The 26514-nt window shown below is 47.2% G+C and overlaps 1 protein-coding gene across 7 annotated transcripts in view; it reads left to right on the top strand.

Moving 5' to 3' along the window:
* Nucleotides 1–26514, top strand: part of SNX29 (sorting nexin 29) — a 473360-nt gene that overhangs the window by 24026 nt on the left and 422820 nt on the right. For 5 of the 7 annotated variants that reach the window (XM_008257737.5, XM_051847819.3, XM_089321668.1 and 2 more), the window contains exons 2-3: nucleotides 330–391; nucleotides 3478–3530. The exons of 1 other annotated variant lie outside the window; for it this stretch is intronic. In XM_008257737.5, coding sequence (XP_008255959.2) covers nucleotides 330–391; nucleotides 3478–3530 — 115 coding nt within the window. Of the gene's footprint in view, nucleotides 1–329; nucleotides 392–3477; nucleotides 3531–19915; nucleotides 19939–26514 lie in introns of those variants that run through there. One more of the 7 variants, XM_089321669.1, reaches the window with a different exon arrangement.

The raw sequence follows: 26514 nt of genomic DNA, 5'->3' as shown, positions 1-26514 counted from the left end.
CTTGGCTATGTGTGTGCTAGTGGCATCTGGTGGATTGGGACCAGGAATCTGCTAACCATCCTACAGTGTTAAGGCTGAGAAACCCCTGGGCTGTCTGGACACATTCTTCAGAGTTTCTTTAGCTGTTTCCCTGTGATGCAGCAACCGGCAGATGGTCACCCTTTGTTGTGATGTGCATTACTAATACCTACTCTTGCTGTTGACTTTCTGGGGATCAGTATCAAAGAAGTGATCCTGACTGGGACCAGCCATGCACTATAACGTCTGGAAAATAGTCTTACCAGAAAGCTAACATCAGACGGAACTAATTCAGTCTCATTGCATTTTAGCATCACAGAACAATGACAAAAGACAGTTTCTCCTGGAGCGGCTGCTGGATGCGGTGAAGCAGGTAAGAAGAGGGCACTCACGTGGCTGTAAAGGGAGCAGTCATTTTTCCCCCCTTTCCAAGCACAGACTCCTGCTTTGTGTCTGGGAATACTGAAGCTAATGGTTCTCCCCGGGAGGCAGGGAAGAGGGGGAGAGTGTGTGTGGGTGTAGTTCTTCCGTCTTGCTTTTCCAAGGCCCCCTGAGGGCTCCATCCTGCACGATGGCCCCTAAGGAGGGCCTTGATGCAGGTTTCATTCTCATTTCCCAGCCAGTGTATTTTAGGGCAGATCTTAAAGCTGCAGAGTGGCAGCTGGGGGTTAGGACCCCGTGAGGACAGCAAGACCAGAGGAGTGGTGCTGCCCCAGGGCCTCTGCCGCTACCAGCAGCAGTGGCGGCTCACACTGTTTCTGATGCCTGGCTTCTGGTGGCGCTTGAAGCTGAGCTTGGGCACGAGGCTGGAGTCGTTTTGCTTGTCTGTGTGTGCCCTCCGCGTGCTCTGTCAGCTGTCATTTTCACCCACTGCTTTCCATTGCATGCTTCCCGCCACCCTGTGAGAGCATTCCTGCACTTCTTTTTTTTTTCTATTTTTTTTTTTAAAGATTTTTATTTATTTATGTGAAAGACAGAGTTACAGAGAGAGGTCGAGACAGAGAGAGAGGTCGAGACAGAGAGAGAGGTCTTCCATCCACTGGTTCACTCCCCAATTGGCTGCAATGGCTGGAGCTGCACCAATCCGGAGCCAGGAGCCAGGAGCTTTTTCCAGGTCTCCCACGCGTGTGCAGGGGCCCAAGGACTTGGGCCATCTTCTATTGCTATCCCAGGCCATAACAGAGAGCTGGATCCGAAAGAGGAGCAGCCGGGTCGCAAACCAGCACCCATATGGGATGCCGGCGCTTCAGGCCAGGGATTTAACCTGCTGTGCCACAGTGCCAGCCACCCTGCACTTATTTTCGTTTAACAGATGAAAAATGAAACTCACGGAGATCCACTGACTGGCTCAAGATTAGGAAGTGACAGAGCTCAGATCCGAACCTGGGGGAGCTCATTTTATGGAGGGCCCTTCAAAAAGTTCATGGAAAATGTGTTATGTAAAAACTGTTGATGAATTTCAAACTTTGTACTAAAAGGACTTTTTTTTTTAAAAAAATTTATTTATTTATTTACTTATTTATTTTGAAAGTAGGAGTTTCAGAGAAAGAGGGAGAGATAGAGAGAGAGAGAGAGATTTTCCATCTACTGGTTCACTTCCTAAATGGCTACAATGGCCAGGGCTGGGCCAGGCTGAAGCCAGGAACAAGGAGTTTCATCCAGGTCTTTCACATGGGTAACAGGGGCCCAAAGACTTGGGCCATCTTCTGCTGCTTTTCCTAGGCCATTAGCAAGGAGCAGGATCGGAAGTGGAGTAGCCGGGACTTGAACCAACATTCATTTGCATGCTGGCATCACAGGTGGAGGCCTTACCCACTATGCCACAATGCCCACCTGCCCCTACCTTTAAAAAAAATAAACAATTTATTTATTTGAAAGGCAGAGTTACAGAGAGAGAGAAGGAGAGACAGAGAAAGAGAGATGTTCTGTATGCTGGTTCTAAATGGCTCCAGTGCCTGAGACTGGTCCAGGCCAAAGCCTGGAGCCTGGAACTCTATCTGGGTCTCCCATGTGGGTAGCAGGCATGTACGTGGGCCATCTTCCACTGTTTTCCCAGTCACATTAACAGGGAGCTGGATTGGAAGTGGAGCAGCTGAGACTCGAACTGGTGTTCTGGTGTGGGATTCTGGCATTGCAGGCGATGACTTAACTTTCTGTGCTGCAATGCCAGTGCCCAAAATAAACTTAACCTTTAATTCCATTTTCTGCGGACTCTTTGAAGTGTCCTTATGAGTGATTATAATATAGGGAGGGAAATACTTTAACCAGGGTGTGTATTGAGTGTTGAAGTAAGCCTAGAGAATTTAGCGCCTGCTCGAGCCTTCAGGCATCCTGGTGTGGTGGAAGGGACACAGGTTTGGGCTCGGATGTTGCTAGGGTTGAGTGACAGTTTCATCTCCCCTACCCTCTGTGAGCATTCCATTTCCTGTCCCTGAACTTTTTCAAGTAGCCGTGTGTGCGTGCGTGTGTGTGTGTGTGTCCTTGCGTCCTTGCTCAGACGTTGGAATCCTACAAGCCTGTGACCCATAGCACAGATTCTATACCTTTAAAAGAACGTGCTGGATAATGGTGAGTATTGCACAATATAGTGAATTGCTTGTTGCACCTAAAAATGGTTAAAATGGTAAGTTTTATGTTCTCTGTGTTTTATCAGAATTTAAAACAATGTAGTTTGCTTCCATTTCACTCACCCTGGGTGAGTGCTTGTCCAGCACAGCGGAGTGGCTTGTTTGAAGCCTGATTGATGTCGCCTTACAGCGAGTTGTAGCGACTTGGGGCTCTGTCGGAAGGGAGCTGTCATCCTAGATTTGTGGAAGTTTTAATTTTCACCTGTTAAGAGCCCTGCATTGTAGACGCTCAGCCGCTGACAGATAGGAGCAACCTCCTAGAGAATTCGCAGATGGCTATGTACGTTTGTTTTCCTGTTGTAATTGTTTTCCCACAAGGCTCTCTTCTGTACAAGTGGGAGATAAGGGCTTCCTTTAAGTGGTACTTTGACGTCTGGGTGTCTGCCCTTTTTAACGCTTTATTTATTTATTTGAGAGGCAAAGAGACAGAGAAAGAAGAGTGAGTTCCCATCTCCTGATTCATTCTTCAGATGCCTGCAAGGGCCAGGGCTGGCCCAGGTCAAACCAGGATCTGGGAACCAGGAACCCAGTCCAGGTCTCCCATGTGGGTGGCAGGGATCGAATCACTTGAGCCATCACCTGCTGCCTCCTCGGGTCTGCCTTAGCTCTAAGCTGCAATCAGAAGCCAGATCTGTGATATTAGCCATAGGTGTCCCACTGTCAACTGTTTTGCCAAATGCTCCCTTCTCCTCATTCCTAAGTCCTGTGCTGACACCAAGGCACAGGGCTCCCGTGTCCTCCTCCTGACCCCGAGGGCCTGGGGGCGTCACTGTGTGATATTCTGAATGTCTCTTCCCAACGGCTGGTCTCAGAAGTTTCTTTTTCTGTGCAGTGCCAGATCCGCTTTGGGGGGAGAAAGGAGATCGCCTCGGATTCCGACAGCAGGTAAGCGCATCGCTTCTAAACCGGCCGCCGTCCAGACGGAGCAGTGGCGAGAGGTCCGGCTCTGCACTCTGCCTGTGCAGCTGGCAGGTGTGGGGGTCTGTTTCTGGTCAGCTGTGGACCACGTATGCAGAGACCACACACCTTCCCGTAATGCTGCTTCTAGGAATCTACGCTGAAAGACCTTTCTGTGTAATGTTATTTTCAGGGTAACTAAAACAATTTATTTATTTATTTTTTTTTCAGGATTAAGAGAATGCCCGATTTCAGGGTAGTTTTTAATTGTGAAAACTCTAGAAACCTGAATAGCCAAATAGTGGGAAGTGGTTGATTGATGATCCCGCATCAATGGGATGGAATGTTATGTGACCATGAAAAATGATGTCCGAATAGAATTTGTTCTAAGCAAAAAAGTGCATTTGTAGAAATTTTAAAATTAGCCAGGTAGTGAAAATGCATATGATAAAACATAAACAGCAGGATGTGAAATTATGTGGGTGCAGCTTGGCCCCAGCTGTGTTAAATGTGAGCAGAGGTAGTGCTGGGGGTGGAATGCTGGGAATATTTGCACTTTCTGGCATTTCTTTCTTTTTCTTTTTCTTTTTTTTTTTTTTTTTGACAGGCAGAGTGGACAGTGAGAGAGAGAGACAGAGAGAAAGGTCTTCCTTTTGCTGTTGGTTCACCCTCCAATGGCTGCCGCGGCCGGTGCACTGCGCTGATCTGAAGGCAGGAGCCAGGTGCTTATCCTGGTCTCCCATGCGGGTGCAGGGCCCAAGCACTTGGGCCATCCTCCACTGCACTCCTGGGCCACAGCAGAGAGCTGGCCTGGAAGAGGGGCAACCGGGACAGAATCTGGTGCCCCGACCGGGACTAGAACCCGGTGTGCTGGCGCTGCTAGGTGGAGGATTAGCCTATTGAGCCACGGTGCCGGCCCCTGGCATTTCTTGTATTTTGCTACTCTGCTTATGTGTTCCTTTTATGGTTTTAAAAAAAGTCCAAAAAACTGCCATTGACATTCGTGACCCAAGAAAGACATAGGTTTTTTACACTGGGTGGAAGAAGAGGCGTGCGTTTTTGGCAAAGGTGGGAGACAAAGAGGCATCCAGTGCTTGCTGGAAATGCTTTGTCAAGCCCGTCAGAGCTGACTCATGCTCCGCGGTCCCTGGTGTGGCCAGAGGAGCATTCCTGCAAGGGAAGGAGGGAGGGGAGCTCGCTTGCACAGCATTCACACCCGACACCCCCGCCCCCACCCCCACCCCCGGAAACTGTCCAAGTCCCTCTCTTGCCCCTGCCCAGCCAATAGAGTCAGCCATTCCCTTGCTGTTCTTTCATCCTCTTGTTCTCTGCGACTTGATCATCCCTGAATAATTCCTTTAGAGGTGCATTTATAGAGTTTTGAGGGATTATTTCAAACAGGCACAGATTGAAAATGACACTCCCCGCCCTCTGTGTTTGCTTAGTTTTTCTGCATTAGAGTTGTTACCTAACAAACTGTCCCTTTCTGCCTGTGTTCCCTCACTGCGGCTTTGGCTCTGTGGGGGCAGGGATGCTTTGCTCTCCTGTTTACTGTGCCTAGAAGCATCTAGAAGGTGCTCCGTAGAGCTCTGTTACTGCCTCGCACTGTTGTCACCACCATGAGGCATGTGAGCGCTGAGGCAGGACGGCTTCTCCATTTCTTTACTTTTCAGTGTTTTACTCAGACTCTGTGTATGTTTATGCATTTAGACTTTAGACTGATTTATTGGTTCAGTTCTACGGGGCCTGGCCTTGTTCAGCATGGGGTTTCTCATTTTGGGATTCAAGTTCCACCTGCATCAGAATCACTTGAAAGCCTTACTGATTTTTTTTTTGAGATTTATTCATTTACCCAAAGGCAGAGTTACAGAGGAAAAGAGAGAGAGAGAGAGAGAGAGAGAGAGAGAGAGATCTTCAATCTGCTGGTTCACTTCCCAAATGGCTGCAATGACTGGGGCTGGGCCAGGCTAAAGCTAGGATCCTGGAGCTTTCTCTGGGTCTCCCACATGAATTCAGGGGCCCAAGCACTTGGCCCATCTTCTGCTGCCTTCCCAGGCACATTAGTGGGGAGCTGGATCAGAAGAGGAGCAGCTGGGACATGAACTGGTATCCACATGGGATGCCAGTGTCGCAGGTAGTGGCTCCATCTGCTATGCCACAACGCCAGCCCTGGGGATTATTAATTAATGATGCAGATAGCATGTCCCATCTGAGGTCTACTGAATTGGGGTGTGTCCGCGTGAGTGTGTGTGGTATGATTGTGTGTGCTTTGGTGGAAAACTTGCTACAGGACTTACATTTCCATGAGGTTTCCCCATGATGCTAGTGGATACTGAAACTTCCAGTGCAATCATTGCTCCAGGTCTTGGGATAGAGAGACTTAAAAAGGGATTTGTCTTCTCTGGCCAGTTTGGTTTGTGTCTCTGTATGCGATGTGTGCATGTGTATGGTGTTTAGTTATGTGTACATGTATTTTTGGCTTTGTTTTTATTTATTTATGAAGATGTATTTGTTTGAAGGAAGAGTGATAGAGAGGGAGAAATATCTTCTGTCTACTAATTTGCTCCCTAAATGAGCACAGTGGTCAGGGGTGATCCAAGCCGAAACCAGGAGCCTGGAGCTTCATCTGGGTTTCCTACATGGGTGGCAGGAGCTAAGTACTCGGCCAGTCTTCTATTGGTTTCCCAGGTACATTAGCAGGAAACTGGATTGGAAGTGGGGCAGCAGGATTAGAACCATTGCCCATATGAGATGCCAGCATCCCAGGTGGTGACGTAACCCCTGTGCCACAATGCCGGCCCCAGTTCTTGGGCTCTTTACTTTGTTGCTTGTCTTGTAATTGTGCTATTCATTTCCTTAGAGAGGCGATCCTGCTCTTAATGTTATAATGTGTGCTTACATGATGGAATTTACTAATATGACTTACATGCAGACGTTATATTCTATGGGAGTGTATAAAATGTTCATTCCTTCTGTGACAGCTGTTGTTTATGGATTAAAGGATCATCCTGCTTAATATTAATGGTAATAGCTACTGCTTTTGTGACTCATAATGTATTTATTTAAAAGATTTATTTATGGAGCCTATATTGTAGCATAATGGGTTAAACCACCACCTGAGTGCTGGTATCCCATATGGGTACTGGTTCAAGTCCTGGCTGCTCCACTTCTGATCCAGCTCCCTGCTAATGCTTCTGGGAAAGCAGCAGCCCACGTGCTTGGGCCCCTGCTACCCACATGGGAGACACAGATGAAGCTCCTGGCTCTTGACTTAGGCAAGGCCCATCCCTGGCTGTTATGGCCATTTGGGGAGTGAGCCAGCAGATGGAAGATCTTTCTATCTCTGCCTCTCTCTCTGTAACTCTGCCTTTCAAATAAATAAAATAAATCTTAAGAAAAGAGATTTATTTATTTATTATTTGAAAGGCAGAGTTATAGAGGAAGAGAGAGAGAGAGGGAAAGAAAGATTTTCCATTTGCTGGTTCCCTCCCCAAATGGCTGCAATGACTGTGGCTGGACCAGGCCAAAGCCAGGAGCCAGGAAATCCATCTGGGTCTCCCGTGTGGGTGGCAGTGGCCCAAGCACTTGGGTCATCTTCCACTGCCTTCCCAGGCTCATTAGCAGGGAGCTGGATTGGAAGTGGAGCAGCTGAGACCTGGGACTGGAACCCGTGCTCATATGGGATGCTGGCGTCGCTGGCAGCAAGCTTAACCTACTGCACCACAGTGCTGGCCCCAGCTACTCATTCTTTGTGATGAGGCTTAGTCTTTGGTACAGCCTCAGAAGGAGCGGTGGTGCTGATAAGGAAAATGATGCAGCCCAGTTAAATGTGTTGAGAGAGTGTTGGGGTTAGGAGATGGACCTTAGTTTTCTAGGTCTGTTCTTCTCTATTACATCATGTTGAGTAATTAAATTGTTTGTGAAGCTAGGTTTTTTTTTTTTTTTAATTTTTTGACAGGCAGAGTGGACAGTGAGAGAGAGAGACAGAGAGAAAGGTCTTCCTTTGCCGTTGGTTCACCCTCCAATGGCCGCCACGGCTGGCGTGCTGCGGCTGGCACACCGCGCTGATCCAAAGCCAAGAGCCAGGTGCTTCTCCTGGTCTCCCATGGGGTGCAGGACCCAGGCACCTGGGCCATCCTCCACTGTACTCCCTGGCCACAGCAGAGAGCTGGCCTGGAAGAGGGGCAACCGGGATGGAATCTGGCGCCCCAAACCGGGACTAAAACCCGGTGTGCCGGCGCCGCAAGGCGGAGGATTAGCATAGTGAGCCGCAGTGCCGGCCGAAGCTAAGTTTTAAAAATAGGTGGCTTTGGGGCAGGCTCTGTGACAAAGTCCCAGCTTGTAGTGCTGACATCCCATATGGGTGCTGGTTCGAGTCCTGGCTGCTCTACTTCGATCCAGCTGCCTGCTAATGCACCTGGGAAAGCAGCAGAGGATGGCCCAAGTTCTTAGGCCCCTGCACCTGTGTGGGAGATTCAGAAGAAACTCCTGGCTGCTGGCTTCTGATTGGCACAGTTCCAGCCATTGCAACCATTTGGGGAGTGAACCAGTGGATGGAAGACCTCTCTCTCTCTCTCTACCTCTCTCTGTAACTCTATCTTTCAAATAAATAAAATAAATCTTTAAAAAAAATGGCTTTCACCCTCTATGGGATTGCTTCTCTATGTCAGACGGAGTCTTGATCTTATGTTTGGCTTAAGTTTATCTTAACAGTGGTGCCATCATTGTGTAGGAAAGGTCACATCATTGTGCCCATTCTGAGGACGTTTAACCTCAAGAGGGACTATCAGGGAACATTTTAAAATAGCTGTTGTGTGAAGCCAGTTTTGTGCCACAGTGGGTGAAGCTGTTAGTTGTGACACTGGCATCCCGTATTGGAGTGCCGGTTCAATCTGGCTGCTCTGTTTTCAACACAGATCCTTGCTAATGCACCTAGGAATACAGTGGAAGATGGCCCAAGTACTTGGGCCCTTGCCACCCATATAGAAGACCCTGATGGACTTGCTGGCTCCTGACTTCAGCCTTGCCCACCCCTGGTTGTTGCAATCATTTGGGGGAGCGAATCAGCGAATGGAAGATCTCTTTCTCCCCTCCCCCATATAATATTTTAAAAAATTTATAGAAAATAAGTAACTGTTGTGAGGGTGACGAGATAGATGAGCCACCTCTATTCCTCATCCCCAAGTGTCCAGCCCAGAGTCCAGTTTGCTCAGCTTCCATGCTGGCCCCCATCACGGTCACCAGTGTGGTTCACAGGATGGCTGCGGGAGCTCCCCGACAGGCTCCCACTTTCACCCTTCTCCTGCTTCCAATGCATTGAGAGAATTCTGCAAGTCACTCCCACGTTAGACCCTCCCCACACTGGCATCTCTGCTCTTGGGAGAAGGACCCACATCCTAAACACAGCCTGGAAGGTGCAAGCCCATTCCCCTGCCTCTGCCACAGTCTCCTTGGCTCGTTCGTTCGTTCTTTCTTTCTTTCTCTCTCTTTCTTTCTTTCTTTCTTCCTTCCTTCCTTCCTTCCCTCCTTCCTTCCTTCCTTCCTTCCTTCCCTCCCTCCCTCCCTCCCTCCCTCCCTCTCTCCCTCTCTCCTTCCTTCCTTCCTTCTTCCTTCCTTCCTTCCTTCCTTCCTTCCTTCCTTCCTTCCTTCCTTCCTTCCTTCCTTCCTTCCTTCCTTCCTTCCTTCCTTCCTTCCTTCCCTCCCTCCCTCCCTCCCTCCCTCCCTCTCTCCTTCCTTCCTTCCTTCTTCCTTCCTTCCTTCCTTCCTTCCTTCCTTCCTTCCTTCCTTCCTTCCTTCCTTTCTTTCTTCCTTGCTTGCTTGCTTGCTTGCTTGCTTGCTTTTCACTACTGCTTCTGGAAAATCTGGTAGATTCCTGCCGGCACTGCCTACTCCCCATGCCTGTCTGCTGCCCCATCTTCCTGCTCTGTGCTGCTCTAGTCTGTAGGTCTGCTTCAGGTTACACGTGTGTGTGGTGAATTACCTGTCTGCTTACCTGGCTGCCAAGCAGGAATTAAGCCTACTTTGTCCCCGTGTCTGACATGTAGTCAGTGCTCAGTGAATAGTTGTTGACTTGTTCAGCACTTGAGACCTGAATGCCTACTTGCTCTGTGCTGGCCCTAGGGCTTCCCACGCATTTCAAGCATGTTGCTGCCCCTCCAGTAGCTTTCTGGCTACGGGGAAAACAGTCCATAAGGCAGAGACTATAGAATGGGGTGCTGAGGACCATAATGCGGGCTCCCCATATGCCCTGGAGGCTGGTGTGAGAGTGTGTGGGCCCTCAAGGCCTGCCTTGGGATCCTGGCTGTTCCTCCTCCTCTTGTGCACTTGCCTAATGTCCTTGAGTCCCAGAATCCGGGCATCCTTGCTAGTTGTGTAGATGAAGTGAGATACCATGTGTTAAAGTGCCAGACACGTAGGAATGTGAGGTTCATCCCTGCCCTTTAGGGAGTAAAGTCTGGCTGGGCGCACTTTTCACTTGGCTGGTGATTCTTGCCCTTGGTCACGGCCTGTTGATGCAGGCAGTAGGCTGCAAATAGAATGGAAGTGCGGTTGTGAATCTGGAGCCTTGCAGATGTTTGCTTCTGCTCTCCGAGGAGTGATTGAAGTTGGAGATTCCCTTCCTGTATAGCTCTGGGCACAGTTTTTGATCCCATTTGGAACAGAGGGTTCCTTGTGTGTATCTCTTCCTGTATCGATCTTATCCAGGAATCTAAGACCCAGTGTCTACTAAGAAATAATGTATTATTAGAAGAGTTTGGTTTTATTTATTTATTTATTATTTGTTAGTTTTTCTTTGAGAGACAGTACCCAGGGGCTGGCAACTCAATCCAGGTCTCCCCTGTGGCTGGCAGGAACCTAACTTGGGCTATCATCACTGCTTCCCATGGCTGGCATCAGCAGGAAGTTGGAGTCAGGAGCTGGTGTTGAAACCAGGTATATCTGATATGGGATGTGGGTGTTTTAACCTCTGGACCAAAGCCTGTTCCCACACTTACTGTCTTAGTAAGTTCTAGACAGGACTGTGAGATGTTGACTTGTGGTTGCTGCTGGAGTCCAGCTGGTTGGAACTAGCATCAATAGGAAGCTTTGAGACAGAGGTCTACACTGGTGTGTCGGGCAGGGCTCTTTGGTATCAGGGAACAGAAATCTGCAGCTGAGATTATTGTGAGCTCAGAGGTTGGGAAACAAGGCCATGTTTGGAAAGAGCAGAGGGCCAGGGCAGCTTTGTAAGGCTCCTAAGCCAGAAGCAGGAGCTCCAGAAATGGTCTCCTCGCTGGAATAGTGTCCATTTAAGGTCCTGTGGTTATGGGAGAACATAAACCAAAATTTAATGCTTCGGGTTCTTGCCATTTACTTAGATGAAAATTCTAAGCTCGGCCCATACGAGACGGACGACATGGTAAAGTTCAGGATTTATTTGGAAAGTGAGAGAAATACACAGGAACGTGAGGGCTATGAAGGGAAAGTGGGTCAGAACAAGTAAATGGGGAGATCCACACCAGGCTTTTCCAAGGAGCAGCCCAGAGACTGCAAGCCAGAGAGGGCACGCAGGCGAGGGAGAGCAGGCGTGAGAAACAGCAAAACGGGGCCGGCTTAGCGTGCTCCAGTCTGTATCCACTTCCAAGAGGGGAGTGCTTACATGGTCTGATTGACAGGGGGATGGATACAGGTGAGATCACACAGTGGGCAGGGGGTGTGGCCTGCAGCTCATGGGCCTGATCCTGTCTCCCTCATTGGTCCCATGTCACCACTGCTGGAATAAAACACCAGCTTTTTTTTTTTTTTAAGATTTTATTTATTTATTTGAGAGGTAGTGTTACAGACAGTGAGAGGGAGAGACAGAGAGAAAGGTCTTCCAACTGTTGGTTCACTCCCCAAATGGCCACAACAGCCAAAGTTGCGCTGATTTGAAGCCAGGAGCCAGTTGCTGCTTCTCATCTCCCGTGCGGGTACAGGGGCTCAAGGACTTGGGCCATCTTCTACTGCCTTCCCAGGCCCCAGCAGAGAGCTGGATTGGAAGAGGAGCAGCCGGGACTAGAATAGGCACCCACATGGGATGCCCACATGAGGATTAACCTACTGCACCACAGCACCAGCCCCTCCAGCTGTTTTCTGACACTCATTTGCTCAGGATTGACATGTTAGGGAAGAAGCATCTGGCCAGTTTCAGCTCACCACCCACCTCTTGGCCACCAGCTGAAGGATTTGGTTGGAGGAACTTTCTGGAACCCCATTGGGCTCTACAGTGAAAACATGTCTGTTTAGGTTTACTATTCCAACAAGACCATAGCCAGTGAGGAAGAATAAACCTTCAGGACAACATCTGAGTGCTCTTTCCTTCCTTCCTTCCTTCTTTCTTTTTTTTTAAATTTTATTTATTTATTTATTTTTTGACAGGCAGAGTGGACAGTGAGAGAGAGAGAGAGAGAGAGAGAGAGACAGAGAGAAAGGTCTTCCTTTGCCATTGGTTCACCCTCTAATGGCCGCCATGGCTGGCGCACTGCGGCCAGCGCATCGTGCTGATCCGAAGGCAGGAGCCAGGTACTTCTCCTGGTCTCCCATGGGGTGCAGGGCCCAAGGACCTGGGCCATCCTCCACTGCATTCCCGGGCCATAGCAGAGAGTTGGACTGGAAGAGGGGCAACCGGGACAGAATCTGGTGCCCTGACTGGGACTAGAACCTGGTGTGCTGGCACCGCAGGTGAAGGATTAGCCTACTGAGTCACGGCGCCGGCCCTTTCTTTCTTTTTTAAAGATTTATTTGAAAGGTAGAGTTGGGCGGGGGGAGGGCGGACAGAGGTCTTCCATCCATTGGTTTACTCCCCAACTGGCTGCAGTGGCTGGAGCTGGGCCGATCTAAAGCCAGGAACTGAGGGCTTCTTCCTGGTCTCCCACTTGAGTGTAGGTGCCCAAGCACTTGGGCCATCCTCTACTTCATTCCCAGGTTCCTTAGCAGGGAACTGGATTGGAAATGGAGCAGCCGGGGCTCCATATGAGATGCAAGTGTGGCATTGTGCAATGCCACAATGCTGGGCCCTTCAAGTGCTCTTTCAAAAACCAAAAGAAGCAGGATGGCCACAACACCCAGTGATTGATGGCTGTTGCCGCTGTGTTGCGATGGTAATCTCCTTCGGTCATGGCTGTTTGCCAGGCAGCTTGTAGGTAGTCTTGTTATACATTATCAGTCTCATTTGATCCTTGCAACCACCCTGAGTTATAGGAATGCAGGAGGCATAAAAGCTTGGGGTTGATCACTTGTGTAGTGTTTGTTGGTGGACGTAGCCCAAGTGTTGGTGCTGGGAGTACAGGCGTAGGGTCGGGGACCCCAGGGTTTGTAGGTGGTGCGGTAGAGATTGAGCCCAGACTTCCAGTTCCCAGTGTGGTCCTTGTTCTGTAGTACCACGTCCCCTCTTGTTTTTCTAGCACACACTTTCCTAAAATGAGAGATCTGTGTTGCTGCAAGTAGCTGACACCATTTTAGGTATTCGGTGTCATTTTATCAAATTTGTTTCACTCGCCTTCAGGATAAGTCATTCTCCTTACAGTTCGTTCCTGGGCTCAGTAATAAATACCAAGGGGAGAGGCTTGGTTTGGTATTAAGTTGAACTAAATGAAATGACAAATATTTGATCTCTTTGGACCTATTAAAAAATGGCAGCTTGTTTAAGATAGATAGTTCAGAATGACTCCAACGCCTCTCCTCTTTTTAGACAGAGACCACACAGGTTGCAGCCTTGGAACCTTCTCAGCATGGAATGCTTTAATTGCTTTGACTTGCAGGGGTCTTTTCTGTCATGTGAAGCTGCTTTCTCTTTTGCAGTAGTCACAATGTTTCCTTTTCATATCTGCATACTTAAGGGAAGGAAGTGAGTGGAATTCATGACAAATGAAAAAAGTCATGGTGCACATCCCTTAGATGTGACAAAAGTTGTTGAGGCGTTGAAGAGGGAGAAAGTGCCAGCAGGACACGTTGCTGTTGGGTTTGGGCCTCTGTGACACACAGTAGTATTCTGCCAAAACCAGAACAGTAAAGCGTGTGTGTGTGTGTGTGTGTGTGTGTGTGAGAGAGAGAGAGAGAGAGAGAGAGAGAGAGAGAGAGAGAGAGAGAGGTGCTTTAAGGGGATGAGATTGACACGGCGCTGTGCAGTCAGCCCTTAAAAGAAGTATACAGCATTCGCGCTGGGGAAGGTACGTAGACCTGTGTGGTCCCTTCTGGTTGGCGCCTCAGGGCCCTCCCAGGAGGTCAGGGCAGTCGCGGGGCTTCGGAATGGGAGTCCTCCATCACGTTTTGTTACTGCTGTGCCCCAGCTCCGCTCTCCCTGGAGAACAAAGACTCATTCTCTGCCTCATTAAAACCATTCGGTGTTCTGCCTGTCAGCCTGGCCCGCTGAGAGGCTGGCGGAGTTTGAATCTTGCGCCTCCCGGAAACCGTGGCCCGGTGTCTCAGCAGGTGTGGGAGTTACCCTGAGAGCAGGCACTTCCTGCCCCACAGAAGCGTCCTCTTCCCACGTGGAAGCAGCAGTCATCACTCAGAGGTCTCGGAATTCTAAATGGTGATGAAGACGAGGGGCAGGAGAGTGAGCGTAGGGTTTGAACCTCAGTGTGAATCCTGGTTTTTACCAGTTCCAAAATGTCTTGTGATGGGGGCAAGTTTATGGCTTTCCCTTAAACATTATTTATTTATTTTTTTTAAAAAAAAGGTAGCAACATTTATTTGACAGGCAGAATGAGAGAGAGAAGGAGAGATCTTCCACCTGCTGGCAACAGCCGACTAGGCCAGGCTAAATCCAGGAGCTGGGAATCCATCCAGGGGTCCTGTGTGGTTGGCAGGAACTCAGGTCCTTGGGCCATCATCTGCCTCCCAGGTGTATTAGCTGGAAGCTGGATCTGAAGCCTAGAGTAGCTGGGATTTGAACCAGGCACTACAATATAGGATGTGGGTGTCCCATGAGGTAGCTTAACCTGCTGTTATGACCCTCTCTCCAACCCCGACCTTATTTAAAAAATTATTTTATTTATTTGAGAGCGAGACAGAGAGATTCCATCTGCTGGTTAGCTCCCCAAATGCCTGTAACAGTTGGGACTGGGCCAGGCCAAAGCCAAGAGCCAGGAATTCATTCCAGTTCTCCCATGTGGGTGGCAAGGACCCCATTATTTGAATCTACTATGGCCTCCAGGGGTCTGCACAGCAGAAAGCTGGAATTGGCAAAGGAGCTGGACCTCGAACCCAGGCACTTCACTGTGGATGCAGATGCCCCAGGCAGCATCGTGACCACTTTGCCAGATGCCTGCCCGTTTCTAGCTCTCTGATACCTCGATGTCCTCAGCTATGAAATGGGAATGGTTCTAGCAGTATTCCTGGACTTGTGAATTAGCTCATGTGTAACCCTTAGAACAGTGCCTGGCAGAGAGTAAATTTCCAGTAATTGCTAGCAATTGCCATTGTCATTAAATGCAGTTTTAATGCTCTTGAGCTGCACTAGTTTGAATTTGGCAGGTCTACTTATATGCAGATTTATTTTTGAGTTTTGCAATAATCTGAAAAATCTTGCAGATGAACCTGTAGCCAAGAAATATTGAAAAGATTAAGAAAAAGCTATGTCATGAATGCATAAAAAGTGTGTAGATAATAGTCTCATTTCCTACCATCAAATACAGATTCATCCATAATAAAGTTAAAACATCAAAACTTACACATCTTTACAGGCATTTGCCGTTGAGAGAAATAAAAACTGAGAGAAAGTGGTGTCATTTGCTGTTGAGAGAAATAAAAACTGATGTGGACGTGCAGCATTAACTTACAACTCCATAAGATCGACTGTAGTACACAGAGTGCATCGATGCTACTATCGTAATTTCATGGCCGACATCTTGTTGTGTTGTGGGGAGTCCACAGGGGTCTGGCGCTGCTAACCACCGTGTTGTTCAAGGGTCTACGTTGTCACAAAGGGTCTGGACTCTGGTGAGCCATTCAGTGCACACTGGGGCTCTTCGCTGTGATGGGGAGCAGTCGGTTGGCTGCAGCTATTTGTCTCAGAATGTGGAGAAATTGTCAGTTTTTGTGAACCTGTTAGCTGGCTACCTCAGAACAAATTAGAAGGGAGATTTTCTTCTCCTGTCAAAGTATGTCAGGAGAGTGATTTTTCCCCCCTTTACCTCTTGAAGAATTAGAAATAATTTTGAACTCTCCAGGAAGCTCAGAAATGAAACCAGCTGCCTTTTGATCTTTCCCACTGTTATTTCATAACTCAGTGGGAAACCGTCACATGTATTCCCCTGCACACATAAGAAGCCACGTGGCTTTTCTGGGGGGGCATTTTCCCTTTGAAATGTCTCAGTGTTTATCATGTGATTTATATCTTCAGTGTATCACAAATTTTTGACCAGCCTCTTATTAGTTTGAGGTGTTGACTGGATATTATAATTTTTAGCTTAATTTTTTTTAATTTTGAGAGGTGGTGAGACAGAGAAAAGAGGGAGAAGGAGGAGGCAGAGAGGGAGAGCTCTTAACCACTAGTTTACCCCTCAGATGCCTTCAGTGGCTGGACTGGGACAGACAAAAGCCAGGACTTCCATGTGGGAACTAAGTCCTGGTCTTCCATGTTGGAGGCGGGACTCCATATCACCATTGCCTCCTGAGGTGTGCATTAGGAGCTGTAGTTGGGAGCCAGAGCTGAGTGTAGAACCCAGGGACTCAGATGTGGGATGCGAGTATCTTAAGTGTGGCTCAGCTACTAGGCCTAATGCCTACCCCTGAACAATTCTTTTTTTTTTTTTTATAAAGATTTTTATTATTTATTTGAAAGGCAGAGTTACAGACAGAGGGAGAGACAGAGAGAAAGGTTCACTCCACAGATGGCTGCAATGGGTGGAGCTGCGCCGATCCGAAGCCAGGAGCCAGGTGCTTTTTCCGTCTCCCATAGGGATGCAGGAGCCCAAGGACTTGGGCCATCTTCTCCTGCCTTCCCAGGCCACAGTAGAGCGCTGGATTGAAAGTGGAGCAGCCGGGTCTTGAACTAGCATCCATATGGGATGCTGGCACCGTGGGTGGAGGATTACCTTACTGTGCCATGGCGCCGGCCCTGCACTTCTTGACATCTTGGGAGAAACTCCTGGAGTTCATTAATTTGATTTGCCTTCTCCTCTACCCTGAGATGTCTTTCCCTTTTCGAGTTTCCATAGTACATCATTCCACTTTGCATTCTCTTTTATGTTATTGTATTGAGCAGAGGAATTGATTTGTTTTTGGAAAAAGACTTTTTAGCAAATGGTGAACTCTAGAGTATTTAAAAAAATCTTAACACATTCTCATGTCTGAGTTTCAATAACTGTTAATCTTGATTTAAAAATCATATATGGGGGCCAGCGCCGTGGCTCACTTGGTTAATCTTCCACCTGCGGCACCAGCATCCCATATGGGCACTGGGTTCTAGTCCCAGTTGCTTCTCTTCCAGTCCAGCTCTCTGCTGTGGTCTGGGAAGGCAGTAGAAGATGGCCCAAGTGCTTGGACGCCTGCACCCTTGTGGGAGACCAGGAGGAAGCACCTGGATCCTGGCTTCGGATTGGTGTAGCTCTGGCCATAGTGGCCATTTGGGGAGTGAACCAATGGAAGGAAGACCTTTCTCTCTGTCTCTCTCTCTCACTGTCTACCTGCCTGTGAAATTAAAAAAAATGATAATATATATAAAATTACTGAAATAAATGTTTACAATTATTTTATATTTAAAATTATAAAAATATATGAAAATTATTTAATTTTATATTATATTTATTTGTTTTTATAAGATTATTTATTTGAAATGCAGAGTTACAGAGAGAGAGGGATGGACAGAGATCTTCCATCCACTGGTCCACTCCCGAAATGGCCGCAACCGCCAGGACCCAAGCATTTGGGAACTCCTTTGCTGCTTTCTGAGGCACTTTCGCAGGGAGCTGGGTCGAAGTGGATCAGCTGGGACTTGAACTGATGCCCATATGTGATGCGGGTGCTACTGGCGGTGGCTTAACCTGCTTTGCCGCCGTGCCGGCCCCTGTATTTGTATTTATTGGAGAAGTGTGTGTGAGGGGAGCGAGCATGAGCATGAGAGCTCCCACCTGTTGGTTCACTCTGCAGATGCCTGCAGTGTCCAGGGCTGGGCCGAGGCTGAAGCCAGGAGCAAAGAATTCAATCCAGGTCTCCCGTATGGGTGGCAGGAGCTCAGTCGCTGAGCCGTCACCACTGCCTGCCACGGTGTGCGTTAGCAGGAAACTAGAGTCAGAAGCTGGAGTCAAGGATCAAACCCAGATACTCTGATGGGGACGTAGGCATCTCAACTCTAGGCCAAATGTCTGTTCTTGTCTTGAGTTTCCTGATAGATGCTGAGAGGCAGTGTTGTGTGTAGCGGCCCACAATAAACCTAATGGAAGCACCACCATCATCCTCATCCTCATCAGTGAGCCTGAAGTGTGAGCTTTGGTGTCAGACATGCTTACCTTCATGGCCACCCTGGCCACGTATCGCCAAGTACCAGCCATGAGGGTTTGCATTCACTTAGCTTCTCTAAAGCCTCTCTTGCACTACGGAAAATCAGATGATCATAATGGTACCTGCTTTGCAGGCTGTCGTGAGGACTGGCTGTAATAAAGCTTGTTTGGCACACTTAGTATGAGCTTAATAAGCTCTAAACATTTTCTGTTTATGACTAGCCATACCTGCGTTTTTGTGTAGTTACTGGACATTAAAGGTTAGAATGATGACTCATTAATGCCTCCATTCAACAGGAATTTATTTGTAGAACACTGTGGTGTCATTCAGGATGCAGCTCGGAAGAGATGGTGTGAGTCTGGGAGAGGGCCAGGTGAACCATCCTGGTGATCCGCAGTAGCAGGCAGAGGTGGCTGCAGGGTCGTTAGCAGTCCCATGGGTGTTGTGGGAATTATAGGCAGAGAGAGAAGCATGTGTGAAGGCACAGGGACATGGGCAAGAATGGCGGGGTGCGTGGGAGAGTGTGCTGTGTGTGCAGTTTGCACCGTGTGTTGTGTGTGCTGCGTGTACTGTGAGCTCTGTGCGTGTTGTGCACATGGTGGTGCCACGTGTTATGAGGCTGGAGAGTGACTAGATTCTTCCTTGCTGTCATGGGGGAAGTACTTGAACTCTATTTGAGGCTGTTTTCCCTTTGAGTTTAGCCAGTGCAAACCATTTTCTTTTTTTTTTTTTTCTTTCTTTTTATAATTTTTTTTTATTTGACAGGTAGAGTTACAGACAGTGAGAGAGAGACAGAGGAAAAGGTCTTCCTTCTGTTGGTTCACCCCCCAAATGACCGCCAAGGCGGGAACTGCGCCAATCCGAAGCCGGGAGCCAGGTGCTTCCTCCTGGTCTCCCACGCGGGTGCAGGGCCCAAGGACTTGGGCCATCCTTCACTGCCCCCCCGGGCCACAGCAGAGAGCTGGACTAGAAGAGGAGCAGCCGGGACTAGAACCCGGCTCCCATATGGGATACCGGCGCTGCAGGCGGAGGATTAGCCAAGTGAGCCATGGCGCCGGCCCCGAGTGTAACCATTTTCACAATTTTGGCCATGTCTGTGTACCCAGATGGACCAGAGGTTGCCTTCAGGTGGAATATTGATGTGCTGTGTATTCTATTCTCATAATTAGCACTGTCAGTGAAATCAGAGATGGATGGGTTGGTTATATGTTCTCCTTGGCACATTAAGATGATTGCCATAGGAAGGTTCATCTGTGTTCCCCCTCAAATCACGTCATAGATGATGTGCACACACATGGTGTGGTGTGGGTAAGCACGTGAGAAAGGCAGAGACAGTAAAACATCTTGGGAGGAGCCTAGCTTCTGCTCAGGGTGCATGGGGTGTGTGTGTGTGTGTGTGTGTGTGTGTGTGTATGTGGTTAGATGGAGCCTGAGGGGGCCTAGCAGAGAGCCTGTGTGCTGTCCCCAAGCCTTCATGCTACGGTAGCTCAAAAACTACTGCCTTGTGAATTTTTACTGTTGGCAAGCTTGCATTTTCTCTGGTTCTTTGTTTTATTTTGGGGGGAAGGGGAAAATCCACTTTTCCTATCTCTTATCCTTTCCCTCCCCGTGGGTAACTTATGTTAACGACCGAGAATGGTTTGTCTCATACAATCATTTACAAATAGACGATGCATGTGTATATAGTCACAAATAACTTTTATTGCCATTGTCTTACAATAACTACAATTACACATAATGTTCTGCATTTTTCTTTTTGTTCTTGATGCTGCACTATCAAAACCCTCCCAGGCTGTCACTCTAATTCTTTTGTAAAGACTGCATTGTGTTGTCTGGGAAAGCACTGCTGTCTGTAGAGGAATGAAGAGCTTGTTTTCAGTTTGTACCGCACTGGACAGTGAAGCAGTAGACATCCTTGCGCATCTTTCCTTAGGTACTGAGGGGTTTATTTCCATGTTAAAAAGATTTATTTATTTATTTATTTGAAAGGCAGAGTTATGGGCAGCGGGGGGTGGGGTGGGTTGCAGGAGAGAGAATCTTCTACCCACTCCTTTGCTTCTCAAATGGCTTTAATGGCCAGGGCTGGGCTAGGAGGAAGCCAGGATCCTGGAAATCCATCCAGGTCCCCCACGTGGGTAGCAGCAGCTCAAGGACTTGGGCCATCTTCTGCTGCTTTCTCAGGCACAGTAGTAGGGAGCTGGATCAGAAATGGAGCAGCTGGTATGTGACTGGCGCTCATATGGGATTCCTGTGTTGTAGGTGGTGGTTTAACCCACTGTGCCTCAATGCTGGCCCCCCGATTTCCTTTTTTTTTTTAATTGATTTATTTATTTGAAAGTCAGAGTTACTCAGAGAGAGGAGAGGCAGAGAGAGAGAGAGAGAGAGAGAGAGAGAGAGAATGAATCTTCCATTTGCTGATTCACTCCCTGTTGGCCACAACGGCCGGAGCGGTGCCTTTTCGAAGCCAGAAGTCAGGAGCCAGGAGCCAGGAGCTTCTTCCGGGTCTCCAACGTAGGTGCAGGGGCCCAAGGACTTGGGCCATCTTTTACTGCTTTCCCAGGCCATAGTAGAGAGCTGGATTGGAAATGGAGCAGCCGGGACTCGAACTGACGCCCATATGGGATGCCGGCACTACAGGCAATGGCTTTGCCCACTATGCCACAGCACCAGCCCCTCTATTTCCTTTTTAAATTTTTACTTGAGAGAGAGAGAGAGAGAGAGAGAGAGAGGAGAGTCAGAGAGAGAGAGAGAGGATAGTCAGAGAGAGAAGGAAGAGAGGAGAGAACAGAGAGAGAGAGAGAGGGAGGGAGGGAGAGAGGCAGAGAGAGTTTTCCAGATGCCTGCATTGACCTGGCTGGGGGTCAAAGCTGGGAGCAAGAAACTCAATCCAAGTGTCCCATGTGTCTGGCAAGAGCCCACCTACTTGAGCCATCACTACTGCTTCCTCCCAAGGTCCCTATTGGCCGGAAGCTGGAGTCAGGACTCAGAACATAGAATTGAACCCAGGTACTCTGGTGTGGGATATGGGTCTCGTCCCTGCCAGGCCAAATGCCCACTTCCTGAGGATTTTATTTCTTTGCTATAGATTTCCAGGAGATGGGTTGCTGGGTCAAAGGAACAACTTCTAGTTTTCTTTTTTTTTTAAGATTTATTTATTTGAATAGTAGAGTTACAGAGTGGGTAGGGCTTCCAATTACTGGTTCACCCCCAAATGGTTGCTTCGGCCAGATCTGAAGCCAGGAGCCTGGCGCTTCTTCCGGGTCTCCCACATGGTTGCAAGGATTCAAGCACTTGGGTCATCTTTTGCTGCTTTCCCAGGCCATAGCAGAGAGCTAGATCAGAAGAGGACCAGCCAGGAGTTGAACCGGTGCCTATATGAGATGCCCGCACTGCAGGTGTAGGCTTAGCCCACTATGCCACAGTGCTGGCTCCACAACTTCAAGTTTTCTAAAAATTTCTGCCAGCAGTGCACAGACTGCCTTATTGTCTTCTTACGAACTCTAGTTTTAAGTGTTGTGAAGTTTCTTCAGCCTGAGAAGCGGTAGCTTGCTGTCACTCTAATTTGTATTTCCTTAATTGCTAGAGAATTTCAGCACTGTTAAAAATATGCAGCATATGTTAGTTGACTGTTTGGTTTTGCTCTTTTGTGCAGTGTTTCTGCATGCTGTTTGTCTGCTTTCTTATTGGGTTATTTGTCCCAGTGTCACTTTGTGAGAGCCCATTGTTTATAATAGTAAATAGCCTCTCATCTGTGCTCTGCACTACAAATATTGTTTTCAAATCTGTTTGTCCATTATCTTTGTAAGCATGAATCACGGTATTTATTCTAACACCATGCTGAAAATTTTTTGCATGGTCAAATGTCTTTTTACCCATCCATGTCCGTATCTACCTGTCAGTTTCCAGTTTATCTGTATTTAAGATTTCCGACAGCACTAGAGTGTGCATGTGGTCTTTTGATTTTTTTGGAAGATTTTTGTTGTTTACATTCCAGACTTCGATCCATCTGGAATTTGCTCATATGGTCTATATGGAGCGAGACAAAGATCCAATTTGAATTTCTTCCTGATAGTTGCTATGTTTCTTGCAGATCTTTTTTGGCTCTTTATCTCTTCTGTGGTGTAATTTCATTCCACTTATTTAGCACAGAGATGGGATGGTCTGGACCAAAGCATGCGAGACTCATTGAGAGCCCCGATTTGCTTCTCTGGTCCTGGTACGGCAAGCAGTGTGGGAGGCTGGCACCTGCTAGTGCTGTCGTGTGGAGAGAGGGCGAGGCCCAGCTCCACACCTTTGTTATCCTTGCTCTGGGGAAGTCCATCCAGACGGTGCTAGACGTAACAGAGAGGACATTGCCAGCAAAGCTGTTTTTCTTCCCTTTTCTCCTCTTCCTTCAAATGCCCAATAACTCAATAACTTGCTGTTTTGTTTTTAATTAACCTGAATGTACCCGAGCTGTCACTGCTGCCTGCCAGGGTCAGCACTGGCAGGAAGCTGGAAGCAAAAGCTGGAGCTGGAATCGAATTCAGATACTCTGGTGGGAATGTGGGCATCCTAACCGGTGTTATCATCTCTGGGCTAAACGTGTGCCCGTGTTTTTATTTTTGTAAGGTAAATTCTTTGAATTGGGATTACTTAGTCAAAGGGGATGACCATTTTAATAAAAAGAGGTGTGCAACAGGTTAAGCCATGGCTGGGGATGCCTGTGTGCATATTGGAGTGCCTGGGGTCGAGTCCCCATTCCACTTCTGATCCAGCTTCCTGCTAAAGTGCACCCCGGGAGGCAGGAGGTGGTGGTTGAGGTGCCACCCGTATGAGAGACCGGGGTGGGATTCATGGCTTGTGGCTTTGGCCAGAGCCAGCCCTGGCAGTTGTGGAGATTTGGGTAGTGAACTAGTAGATGGAAGAACTCTCTCTCCCTCCCCCCTCCCCACTCTGTTTTTCAAATACAGAAAAATGAATGAATAAGCATTAAACAAATGGGTAATGCCTGATCTTTTTGCAGACAGAGTAGCAATTGATATTTCCAATAGCAGTATCCTTTTGTATCCATTTGCCTATGCTCTTGTTTGCCTTGGGATTGTTTTTATTTATTTATTTTTAAAGATTTTATTTTTATGTATTTGAAAGGCAGAATGACAGAGAGAGAGAAGGAAAGACAGAGAGAGGTGATTTTTAAATCTTTAGTTCTAAATTTGTATCTTAGTGTTGCTACACTTTCTAGATACTGGTGAGGCGTTAAATCTTTCTGTATTTTGTCGGCCAGCTGCATTTCCTTCTTTTGTGGTTGGTTTGTTCCCCATCTTTGTTTTCCAGTTGTTGAGTTGCTTTTTTTTTGCTTCTCCATTTGTAGAACTCTTTATGTACTTTAAATATTCATCCTTTTTGTCTTATGTGCTATAAATATTTTATCCAGTTTGTCACTTAATGTTTCACTATATTTGTGATATCTTTTTCCCTGTAGACCATTTCTTTAAGTAAGCCATTCTTGTCCATCTGAATTGAAGTGCTACCATTATTTTATTTTTAAAATTTTACTTATTGTTATTTGAGAGTCAGAGAGGGGAGAGGGAGAGGTAGAGGGAAAAGGAGAGGGAAAGAGGGAGAGAGAGAAAGAGATCTCATCTGCTGATTCACTCTCCAAATAGATGCTGGGGAGCCAGGAACTCAATCCAAGTCTCCCATGTGGGTGGCAGAAACACAACCACTTGAGCCACCCCCTCAGTGTGCCAGGGGTACGTTAGCAGGAACCTGGAACTGGGAACAGAGCCTGGACTGGAACCCAGGAACTCTGCTACTGGATACCAGCAACCCAAGCACTGTCTTCCGAGATCAGACGAGATCGGGCGCGTTCAGGGTGGTGTGGCCGTAGACCCCAAGCACTATCTTAACTGCTGTGCCAAACCCCTCTTTCTTGTTATTTTATATGGAGTTTTCCATGTATATTTGGAGTTTTTGTAGGGGATTTCTATACTTTTCCATCAATTGGTATGTTTATCCCTAGCCTCACAGTAAGAATTTTATCAAATGCTTGCATTAAATAGGGAAGAATTGACATTTTATTGTAATCAGTTTTTTCCTATAGGAAAATTATGTTGCTATTTCTCCCCCCTCCGAACCCTTTTATTTAAGTGTATAAACTGCATGCATTTCATACATACAACTTTAGGAACATGGTGATTCTTCACACCAAACCTGCTCTCTTACCCAACTCCTACCTTTCTTCCTCCACTCTCTGCTATTCCCATTTTTTTTTAATTTTTTTTTATTTGACAGATAAAGTTAGACAGTGAGAGAGAGAGACAGAGAGAAAGGTCTTCCTTCTGTTGGTTCACCCCCCAAATGGCCACTATGGCTGGAACTGCGCCCATCTGAAGCCAGGAGCCAGGTGCTTCCTCCCGGTCTCCCATGCGGGTGCAGGGGCCCAAGCACTTGGCCATCCCTCACTGCCTTCCTGGGCCACAGCAGAGTGCTGGACTGGAAGGGAGCAACTGGGATCAGAACCCAGCGCCCATATGGGATGCCGGCGCCACAGGCGGAGGATTAACCAAGTGAGCCATGGTGCCGGCCCCCATTCTTATTTTTTACTAAAATCTATTTTCAATTAACCTTATACACGTAAGATTAACTCTATGCTAAGAGTTGAACAAATAGTATAAAAAAACCAGTGTTCCTCAACAGTCAAGATGAGCTATTCAAAGTCATTGCATCTCAAAGTGTCAATTTCACTTCTATAGATTATCTTTTAGATGTTCTGTTAGTTACCATAGATCAGCGAGAACATATGGTATTTGTCTTTTTGGGACTGGCTTATTTCACTAAGATGTTTTCAAGTTTCATCCATTTAGTTGCAAACAGGATTTCATTTTTAACTGCTGTGTAGTATTCCATGGTGTACAGCTCCCATAATTTCTTTATCCTGTCTTCAGGTGATGGACATTTGGGGTGATTCCATATCTTAGTTATTGTGAATTGAGGTATAGTAAACATGGGAGTACAGATAACTCTTTCATATGCTGATTTCATTTCCCTTGGGTAAATTCCCAGGAGTGGGATGGCCGGGTCACATGGTAGGTCTATATTCAGACCTCTGAGGGATCTCCATACCGTCTTCCACAGTGGCTCTACCGGTTTACATTTCCACCTTCAATGGATTAGGGTTCCTTTTCCCCATAAGCTCGCCAGCATTTGATGTTTGCTGATTTCTGTATGAAAGCCATTCTAAGTGAAGTGAAACCTCATTGTGGTTTTGATTTGCATTTCCCTGGTGGCTAGTGATCCTGAGCATTTTTTCATGTGTCTGTTAGCCGTTTGGATTTCCTATTTTGAAAAATGCCTGTTTTAGTCCTTTGCCCGTTTCTTAACTGGGTTATTTGTCTTGTTGTTGTTGAGTTTCTTGATCTCTTTATAGATTCTGGTTGTTAATCCTTTATTAGTTGCATAATTTGCAAATAATTTCTCTCATTCTGTTGGTTGCCTCTTAGCTTTGCTGAGTGTTTCTTTTGCAGTGTAGAAGCTTCTCATTTTGATGTAATCCCAGTTTTGGCTTCAATTGCCTGTGCCTCTGGGGTCTTTTCCAAGAAGTTTTTGCCCATGCCAATGTCTTGCAGGGTTTCCCCAATATTCTCTAATAATTTGATGGTATCAGGCCATAGATTTAGGTCTTTGATCCATTTTGAGTGGATTTTTGTGTAACATGTGGTAGGAGTCTTGCTTATAGGAGAGGCTGTTTTCTCAGTACTATTTGTGGAAGAGACTGTCCTGGCTCCAGGGATTGATTTTAGCTCCTTTGTCAAAGATATGTTGTTAGTAGATACATGTGTTGATTTCTGGCGTTTATTCTGTTTCATTGGATAATCCATCTGTTTTTGTACCACTACCAGTTGATTTGATTAAAACTTCCCTCTAGTATGTCTTGAAATCTGGTGGACTAGCACTGTGGCATGGGGGTTAAAGTCCTGGCCTGCAGCTCCGGCATCCCATATGGACACCAGTCTGAGTCCTGGCTGCTCCGCTTCCAATCCAGCTTTCTGCTGTGGCCTGGGAAAGCAGTAAAACTGGTAAAGCAGTAGAACATGGCCCGAGTCCTTGGGCCACTGCACCCACATGAGAGACTTGGAAGAAGTTCCTGGCTCCTGAACCCGCATAGGAGACTTGGAAGAAGGTCCTGGTTCCTGGCTTTGGATTGGTACAGGTTTGGCCATTGCAGCCATCTAGGGAGTGAAACCAGCAAATGGAAGACCTCTCTCTCTCTCTCTCTCTCTGCTTCTGCCTCTCTGTAACTCTCTTCTCAAGTAAATAAATAAATCTTAAAAAAAAAGAAATCTGGTACTGTAATGCCTCTGGCTTTTTTTTTTGTTGTATAAGATTCTTTTAGCTATTTGGGTCTCCTGTGTTTCCATATGAATTTCAGTGTTGTTTTTTCGTTGGTATTGTTGGTATTTTGATTGGTGTTACCTTGGATCTCTATTTTGCTTTCGGTAGTGTGGACATTTTGATTTTATTGATT

Source organism: Oryctolagus cuniculus, chromosome 19, assembly GCF_051225735.1.
Source record: "Oryctolagus cuniculus isolate XC-2025 breed Fujian yellow rabbit chromosome 19, ASM5122573v1, whole genome shotgun sequence".
Taxonomy (NCBI): Eukaryota; Metazoa; Chordata; class Mammalia; order Lagomorpha; family Leporidae; genus Oryctolagus; species Oryctolagus cuniculus.
The sequence above is the reverse complement of the archived record's forward strand: the minus strand, read 5'-3'. Positions and strand labels throughout refer to the sequence as shown.